The 10,112-nt window shown below is 38.6% G+C and overlaps 1 protein-coding gene across 9 annotated transcripts in view; it reads right to left on the reverse strand.

Moving 5' to 3' along the window:
* The window catches only part of LOC102673723 (putative leucine-rich repeat-containing protein DDB_G0290503), a 65,034-nt gene that overhangs the window by 43,236 nt on the left and 11,686 nt on the right, over nucleotides 1-10,112 (reverse strand). For all 9 annotated transcript variants that reach the window (XM_031509621.1, XM_031509624.1, XM_031509619.1 and 6 more), the window contains exons 2-3: nucleotides 6,499-6,693; nucleotides 6,227-6,330 (exon numbers count right to left, since the gene is read on the reverse strand). In XM_031509621.1, coding sequence (XP_031365481.1) covers nucleotides 6,227-6,330; nucleotides 6,499-6,693 — 299 coding nt within the window. The remainder of the gene's footprint in view (nucleotides 1-6,226; nucleotides 6,331-6,498; nucleotides 6,694-10,112) is intronic.

Below are 10,112 nucleotides of genomic sequence, written 5' to 3' on the forward strand. Positions count from 1 at the left end.
AGAAACTTTCTCCCTTCGTCGAAACGAATATTCATCCATGCGCGTGTCGCCGCGCACATTTTCGAAAAGAAAAACGGACGGTTTGTTTACAATGGCCGACCGTGGTGGTCGAAATCGGCGCGCGACGATTCGAGGTATCGATTCGAAGGGAACGACGCGGCACGATCGCGAATCCCCGTCCAACTGACACGGCCGGCCGCGCTTTCTAAACGAAAGTATCGACGACCATTAAAGATCTACCACCGTGGTCCTTTTTTTCCCCCTTCGCGTTTGTAACCGCATTCTCTTAACCGGGTACCGCAAGAGACCGGTATATTTATCAGTTATCACACGGCGGCTTCGAGGCCGCTCGAGCGCGAACAGACATCGATCTTTGCTCGAGGATATATCCTCTCCTCTCGATCGCCCCTCCCACTGTGCGCGCGTCGTACCTCTCGCCTTCCGGCGGATTAAGATACCTTCTCTAACCTTCTCGATGATCCTCTATGCTCCTTCTTTTTTCTTTTTCTTTTTTTTTTTCCTATCCATCGATCATTATCACTAGGTAGGATAAGTTTTTACTCGTCCATCTTTATCGGGGGTCTGTATGTTTCGTATGTTTCGAAAAAGTTTTGATTCGAGCAAAATGATTTGTTGAGGCACGAGAAGATCGATTATGCAATTTTTAATGGAAATTATTATTATTATTATTCTGTTAGACGATTCTTTTTAAATTTGTGTAAGCAAGTTCTTTTATTCAAGTTTTTTTTTTTAAGTTATTTTAATTTGATACTTTTCGTTGCGTCTCTTGCGGAATAGATGAATTTGAGAAAGTTTTTAAAGTTCCATTTTTAATTTTTTTTTTTGAAATACTTGAAATACTTGAAGATTCCTCGAGAAAGATTCTCTTTTCGCCAACTGTGCAATGTTATCATATAACAGCACGTTCGTTGAATGGAAGGAACTTTATTTAGAAAAGTAAGCGAGAAAAATTCTCACAACTCTTTCGAAACGGTTTCCAATCAACTTTTCCCCTCTCCCCCCTCTTCAAACACGCGTTCTCCCAAACGTTCCAAATCCTTTCAATCCATCCTCATTCTTGATTAGGTATTAGCGACTTTCGCGCGCCTCTGCCGTCCTTGTCGGGTATTTTCCATTTCTAAACGCCGCAAAACCGGTTATATCTCTCGAACCTCTCTTCATCCACACAACTGAGACGTCCACCTTTCTTTTTCTCCGGCCTCTCTTCGAGTCCTCCTCCTCTTCCTCCTCGTTTTTTCCACTCGACGAAGAAGATGAAGATGAAAGAAACAAAAAAAAAAAAAAAAAAAACTGAAAGAAAACACGAGGTCCTCCCCCCTCGTCGATTTTCACCAACGAGACCTGCTTTCACGCACGTCCGTCCGTCCGACTTCCGTCCTTCGCGTGCACGTTTCAATTATCGATACATACATACACGATCCTCCACCTCGCCTTGGACCCTGACAATCACCTTGCGGTTACACAACGCCCGACGAACAAATCTTTTTATTTCTCTTTTCTTTTCTTTTCTTTTTTTTTTTTTTAAGTTAAAATATCGGAAAGAAGAGCACGAGGGGAAGGAGAGAGAGAGAGAAGGGAGAAAGAAAGAGGAAATTAAGGGGGAGGAGGGGAGATTCGATTAAGACGCGTTTCACGGGTCTCGTTTCGCGGGGATGCCAGAGAAAGAGGTGGAAAGGGTTACGGGAGTGCGCGATGTTACTTCCAAGAGTACTGGAGCAGAACTGAGGTTCGCCACCTCGGGCCCGGAGACAATAAGACCGATGAGGCGCGCGGGAGTTCCGCTTGCGAGCGGCCCGAAAACCGGCAGGAATTCGGCCCCATGGTTTCTAATCTTCTTTCTAATCGATGGATGGATCCCTTCCCTTCCTTAACTTTATTCGCTTCTACTATTTTTCTATGATTCAGATATGTAAATTTCGCTATTTTTGTTTATTTTTTACTCCACTCCCTTTTGAAATGAACGATATTGTATCCTCTTGTACTATGAATAACTGATTACAAGATTTGCAATTGATATCGTAAAAGTAATTTACAATATAGAAACCGTTGTGCGTCGAGGAAAATATTTTCTTTAAACGAGGTGTATTTTTGCAAAGAAGATATATTAAAATTTGAGAAAATAAAGTGAGGTAATTTATTGTATATATTTCGTTCGGTGAGTAAGTTGCGCGATGTCGAGATAGAGAATGTAAGGTGATTCTTGTGTAAGATAAAGAGAAAATATGGATCTCTTGGAAATATTAAATTGGAAGATCTGCTCGATCTTTTGACGAAGATCGCCAAGGCAAGATGTGGAGATATTGAGGACGTATATCCTTGAAATATATTGGAAAAAATTGTAGGAAATTTTACAGAATATACCTATAAAATATCCAATAAATATTTGCACGAAAGCAACATTTTTATTTATCCATTGAAATATTAAATATCGAAAAATCGATATTCGATCAAAATTTCCAGAACACGTGTTTATTGTTCAGAAAAAGAAAAAAAAATCGAAAACATCTCGTTGTCAACGGGATGATAAGAATTTCATCCATCGGATGGGAGGAGGATCAGGTTTTCTGAAATTTCGCGCGGCGGAATGCGGCGGGATCGTCGCCGGTTTCCTAGAAGAAATAACGAGCGAGTGGATCTTTCGGCTCGCGAAAAACGACGAACAGGGACAAAACTGTTCGCCACGATCGTGCTCTGACCATGTTTGGCGAAAGAAACAGATCCTTGGAATAGACCTTGTAGAAACGAAGAAACCTGATGCGTGCATCCATGGTACGCGAAACAAATGAACTATTCTGTCTCCTTCGAGAGTTTTATATAATTCTTGCGATGTAATTCAATTTCATATTCTCTCGCATCTTTCACTTATTATCTTGTATTTTGTACGAGAAATTAAAAATTCGTGTTTAAACTTTTCGAAAGCCACGAATCCTTTAAGCTTCCTTCAAACTTGTTCGAAATTAAGAAAGTTTCTCGACGCTACGTAACTTCTCGTTGTGACATGCGTTGTGAATAAGAAGAAGAAAAAGAATTTACAGGATCTTTTTTCTATTTTTCTTCTATTTCTCCTTTTGCCAATCCTTCTTTCTTTTTCTAGAAATTTCAAGAGTCGAAGGATAAATCCAAATATTTCCTCCACTTAACAAATACGATCTCTCTTTTCTCTACTACAATTTCTAATAAAAATTCCTCGACAAAATTCAGCCTCGATTGTTCTCAACTCAAGTCTCTTCGACGAACATTTTATATTTCTTTTTTTTCTTCTTCTTCTTCTTCTTCTTCTGTTTGTGCATCGTAAAGATAATCGTCGACGAATAAAGGAGGCAAAAATCCGTGGCGGAACTCACCAACACAAGAATCTAGTTTCTTGTCAACCGGAGTCACGATACGAGTGACCCGCATCATAAGTTGCACGTAGGCCGGTTATTCGTAACGGGGCAAGCAAGGAATTTCATAGCCGTAGGAATTCATCCGGCAATTTTCGAATGGCCGAGGAAAAATCCTTTCCACGGTTTTTCCACTTCGGGGTTCATCAACTCGACTTTTATCCCGTCGTCGTCCCAACCTCGTTCCCGATACGATTCACGCGGAAAAGATCGCGTATGCTTGAGCAGGGAACAATGAGCATTGCAAGGAATCAACCGTGAGATTATTTTCGCGACCTGTTCTTATTGTTGCCTCTTCCGTTACACGACTTTTCTGGCTTAGGAACAAGGACGGTCGGCCGAGAATGGTGGAGAATGGCGGCGGCTCGAGACGCAGATTCCACCGACAATTAACATTTCCAGAGAGACTTTCTCACCCTTTTATCTACCGGGCTTGATTTCGTTTTTCTTTATTTTTCTCTTCACGACCGATCTCCACTTTTAGAGAGATCCTGTCCAATTAGCCTCTGAAATTAAATCCCCAAGATTTAAGATCAGTTTCAGATCTTCCTCGTGCAAACCTGTGACAAATTGCCGCGTTAAACCGTTGATTTAATGCTTTTTTTTTCTTTTTTTTCTTCCTCTTCTTCTTTTTGATGAATTATATTTATTATTCGATTTTATATTCCTCTCGATATCGAATAATTTGGAGATTAATCCATTCTTCTCTTTATTTTATACTTTCGCCTAAATTCAATAATTTTACGTAGTTTGAAGTTATTAGTGGAACTTTTATATTCGTTAATCCGTTCTTGAAGAAGGATTCAAGTTCGAAAAAGAAAGGATAATCTCTTAGCCTCGAATCGGAGTTCGAGTGTAATGAAATTTTAAGCAGAAAATAAGAAGTTTTTGGCGAATATCAAACCACTTTCTTATCAAGATTTCAATTCGACAGTATTAGATTTTAATCTTCCTATTATATTTGCAAAAAAAAGGAAAGAATAACCACGACTCCACGTGTACCTTCTTAACAAACTCGATCAAAAATTTAATTTCACCGATTTTCATACAACGTATTGTTATCAATCACCGATTCAAAATATATCGAATCCAATTATCTCCATTGATTATTAACAAAAACTTCGATAAACAATATTTCGCAAATTTTCCTACAATCACCGATAACCGACAACAAAAGCCGATAGATCAGAATCGAAGTAAACACGTTTCCATCCGAGCGATTAATCGTTCCAAAGTTTAATTAACCTCGACCAATCTTCGTTGTACCTCGAAGTTACAAGAGTTGTCCCTCCTTTCGAATCGTGGAAATTCGAATACGGCGAAACTCGCGATTAAATTCCCCGATTTAAATTCCCTTCCCTCGCTACGTATGCGCACCGTGTACCGATTCGTCGATCGTTCACCGCGCTCACGGTCCCCAACCTGCAAATCAATCTCGCCCGAACGGCGAACAATTGTCCACCATCCATTATTGACCGCACGATTCAACCGTGGACAATCGTTTCTCGGTTCCCGCTCACCGAGCCCGCCGCATTAGCGAGGAACACGTAGGAATGCTCCACCCTTGTGTCGCCTTGAAACCTGCATTATTTATAAGAAGATCGTCGGATCGATTTTCTTGGGAACTTGGGAGAGATATGACGATTTCAACTTGGTTTCAAGTCCATTCCGCTTGAAAATTTTAATTTTTCCTTTTCATCATTTTTCGTGAATCGTGGAACAGATTCGTTCATTTATTCGTTCATTCAACAGATATATGGAAAACGGTTTAAGAAATTCTTCTCGCCAATTTATCGGTGTGGAGTTTTTTTTAAAGATATCGAGAAATTTGCAAGGATTTAAATTTCTGTCCATCTTCTGTTCAACAGAATAGATATAACTGTGTAAATATATATATGTGTGTAAATTAAAACGTGATGGCAAGAAGAAGAAGATCGAATAACTATAAAAAAAGGTGCAATTTGTTCGATCAAATTTAACAAAATTTTTTCCAAGAGCGAAACGTTTTTTTTTTTTTATAGATCCCAATAAATCGTTGTATAAGAATTACACGATAGAAATAATGGTAGAGCTACGAAACAAGTTTGTCCTCTTGCTTTTTTTCCCCCATAAATACGTATTAATTGAAATAGTTCCATCTTATGCTTTTTACCAAGAAAACCAGTTTCTCTATACGAGTCTCTTTTTTTTTTTCTTTTCTATACAATATGATCTCTTGTATAATGACTTCCAGACTTATTTCCAGTAAACAATTGTAACGATTACGTTACAACTATTTTTCTATCAACGATAATTCACGATATGAATGTATGAATCGCGAGTATCGAAAATTTATAACGCTTTGCGATTCGATACTGTTCCACAGCTTCAAGATCGATGCGATTATATTTTTATGTCAACATGTTAAAACGTATATGTGTTGTATATACGTTTTACATTCGCAGATTTATATTCCAATACATGCAGATGTAAGAAATAAAAAGATAGGAAATCGCAGACATTTCTTCACAAATCTAGATTACTTCCTTTATTTTCTAAATCCTTTTTTTCAATCGTGATCCCCTTTCATAATATCGTGTAATCGAATATTCCTTCTGGTATCCACTGTTGGTTGAGAACCACTGCTGCGCGTATTTCTAATAGCAGAATATCGTATATATACGATTAAAAAAAGATATAATATCGAATTAAACGTGTTAACCAACCTTTTCGAGATTACATTATTGCAATAATTTTTGCGTTAAATTAATTTTAATAAAAGAGAAATATTAAATTTAATAAAAAAAATCGAAGATTGAAATATTCGTATTCGATGAACAAACCTGCTACGTAAACCCTTGATTTTGCCGTATTGAAGTACAAACGTAGATCTTCCTGACTGATCGATCCACCGAACGCCTCGGATCCGTGCCTCTCCAACCAATTCCTGACAATGTTTTCATCGATAAATCTTTCTCACGTTTCTCTCGTTAAAAACGTGTATTTTACGCGAAAACAAATTGCAAAACAAATTAATTGGATAAAATGACAACAACTTGGAAGAATTAAAAATTGCATAAATTGTTTAGAATTAACAATAATCTTTGGGAGAAACCTTTGTTGACGGCAAAAGATACAACGCCAAGCGTTGTCCGAGGGATCGAAACGGGAGCAACCTTTTCTGCACGATTTTTCACCGCAGTCCTTGCAACGAACCCCACGGCCCAGATAAAGTGGCCTCAGGCAACAGGCGCAACGATTCTCGCCCACAGGAATTTCATTGTCCTCTTCCTTCGAATCCCCGGATTTCCTGAAACGTTAAATAACGATAAATTATTATTGGCGAAATCCTTCATGGAAAATATATCACATTTTGATTTTCTTCGAAATTGTTTGTATCAAATTTCCTGCTGCTTATCTGTTTCTGCTGCTTATATCTATTATTACCACCACTACTACTTTCTTATTTACGTATTGTTACATCTCGATCGAAATGATAAGGAATAGTATTAAAAGATACACGTGAATAAAAGAATTTTATTGTATCATTATGAAATAACCTCGATATATATGGTGTTACTTAACACCAACGTTTACAATTGATCAACGAACATCTTCCTAACTTAGATAAAAATACCACAGGCTCAAGCATTTAATATCGTTTGAAAGGGCAATTTTAAACGATATTAAAAACGTAATACGAGATAATCCCATTATTTTATTATTCGCTTGTTTCACGAATTAAAAGTAGTAGAAAAGTAATTTTAATTTTTTTAATAATTCTGACGAAGAATTTAATTTCTCAAAGGAAATTAAAAATATCGAAGATACGAATGTGATAATTTAAATGGAAAAAAAAATAATAAAAAAAAGAAAGAAAGAAAGAAAGAAAAGTAAAATAAGATGACAAACAATGCCCAAGCCTGGAATTATATTATAGGCGTGTTGGTGTGTCGCGAATTACATCGACACAGTGGTTGCACAGTTTAAAACTTCGGCGCATAACCGTGCGCAATACTCGCACGCGTCGTTACGTAACACCAACAAGTCTAAATAAATATACTTTCGAAATGCTTTCTTGCGTGTATATATCAAATCCAGCTAACTTTCCATGACAACCGCTCGATTGCATAACGCCAGACGTTAGAGAGAATAATTTCGCGCCTTTCGATCTGTTCCGAAGCCGCAATCGGACAGAGAATCGGATCCCTCGAACCATTTCTTCCGAAAGAATCCTTGTTCCACTTTCGCCCGTATAATTATAGACCTTGATTTTCAGAATCAAGAAGGATAAAACGGATACAAGAGATTACCAACCAGGAGATTTAATTTCCACGAGCCTCGATTATTTCCTCCGCCTCGCGTGCCGCCGATTGGCATCCATCGTCGTGGACACATTTTTCTGCGATTCTCGAATTTTTTAAAATTTTTATCTTTCCGATTTATTATTTTTCTATGAGTTAATCTCGATACGATAAAATCACGTACATTTTCGCTATTTCTGATTGGTAATTTTTTTTTTTCTTGCAAGAAAAAGAATTATAAACGAAGCATAAATTCCTCTAATCTTATCAAGTTCCTGTAACTAAATAACAAATTAATAATATACCGATGATATAATGCACTCCACTTTCGTTCTCTTACATTAAGGAATGATTAAAATCGAGTAAGATTAGGGAGAAAAATTAACAGCAGAATATTTAAATCATCGTGGAAAATAACACGTAGAAGATCGTTGCTTAATTAAATTCGTTCGATGAAATTTCACTGTACAACAAATTCGACGGAATTCATCACTTTGTATCCCTCGCGATACGATTCTTTTATCCCTTCAATTTTGACAGTGGAAACGACGATGAAACGGGGAAACGAGGATCAATCTCGGTCGAAAAATGTGGCAGCAGCTCTCAAACCGGCGTGGCTCTCCTCGTCCCTCTCCATGTCGGACGTGACAACCTTCACGACGACAACCTCGATGGTGATCAACAGGAAGAGCACCATGAACGTCGCCATGTTGTATTTCTCCTGTCCAGGGACGACCCTTTCACCCTCCAACAATAACGTTGTGATGATACTCGACACGTATGCAAGCATTCTGATTCTTCTTTTCAGCGATCGGCTGCTCGACTCGGTCTACACAACTCATTCACTCTCGCTCATTTGAGAGAAAAAAAGAATGAGGGGAGGGGAGAGAGAGAGAAAATCGGATTCGAGGTCTAGATGATGCAACCTCCCGTCACAAATATATAACATGTAAACTTCCGCGAGATCAACAACGCGCAATCCATCGCATAAAGGCTAATTGAATGGGGGAGGGGAAAAACGATCACGGATCTTTGCTTGTATTTATGGCTTGTGTTTTGGTCACCGTATACTTCCTGCATACAACGAATATCACTTTCTCGTTGCAATTAAAACTACACACGATAAGACAGGATGATAATTTATCTCCTTTCGTTAATTCGCCTTTTAAGTCTCTGACGATTAATATTTTCCTTCTCTTGTTCACTTCTGTATCTTTCCCTTCGAAAGATTGGGACAGAAGAGTTTCTTCAGGATTGGAATTAGCTTTTACGATTATATCTTCTCTTCCACACGTTTCTTTCTTTCCACCTCAGAGGTGGTTCACTGATTTCCAATTTTTTACGATGAATGATCAATTTCATCAAAAGCCGCTTCTCTCTGTAGCCAGTCCTCTCTCTCTCTCTCTCTCTCTCTTTCTATCTAATAATTAAACCCTTGATCACGCTGATTCTGCGATCCACCTTTCCGAAATTAACTTATATTCGATATTCGATTTTGCTCGCAATCACTCATCCGATAGATTGGCGCAGCTTCTCGATCCAGGTCTCGTTTATAGATATATATATAAATCCTCTTAAATATAAGATGAATATTCTTCGAAACTTCGTACACGGTCCTTATCCTCGAAGCGATCAAATCCTCCCTCCTCGGAACAAATCTTATCCCTTCTTCGTTAATTATATATCTCCAATTTCCGCAGAACAGATCAAGATGATAATTCAATTCTTCTTGCGAATCACAATTTTCCTTCTCACCTTCTGGCCCGTCCAATTGTCTATTCAAAATTTTCGACTGTTCCCCAACTTTTCCCTCGTCACACGTCACTTTCGTCACCGAGGATCATTTTCGGTGTGGCGTGGAATTGATCACCTCGTTCCTTTGTGTCGGCTTGACTGTCGGCTTGAAAGTGACAGTAGCCTGCTCGGCCGGGGGAAACTCGGTGTTATGCACACGAGCCACGTGATGGTAGGAGATCCCACAGATCTTTTTTTTTTCCGCCGAGGAGAGAAGAAGAAGAAGAAGAAGAAGAAGAAGAAGTAGTAGAAGAAGTTCAAGAGAAAGAAAAAGAAGAAGTTTGAAGCGGCTGTTGCTGTCAATTAAACTGGGACTTTCACTGGATTTCGACGGTTGTTTGTTCGCGGACGGATCTGGCTATTGCCTTGGCGAACCCTCGGCGCCGATTGATGAAATTCTCGTGGGTAGGAATCGAGAATCCCCCTTTAGATATGGCCTGGACATGTGACGTAATTTCGAAAGTGCCACAAACCGATAGTTACGTGTGTTGCAACCTTTCGCCGTTGCGGTTCGTGTATAGCGGAATGTGTCGATTCGACTTGGCCTGGGCTGAATCTAAAACCTGTTTTATTCTTTTTCTTTTTCTTTTCTTTTTTTTTTTTTTTTTTTTTTTTTTTTTTTTTTTTTTTT

Source organism: Apis dorsata, unplaced genomic scaffold (genome assembly GCF_000469605.1).
Source record: "Apis dorsata unplaced genomic scaffold, Apis dorsata 1.3 scaffold_165, whole genome shotgun sequence".
Lineage (NCBI taxonomy): Eukaryota > Metazoa > Arthropoda > Insecta > Hymenoptera > Apidae > Apis > Apis dorsata.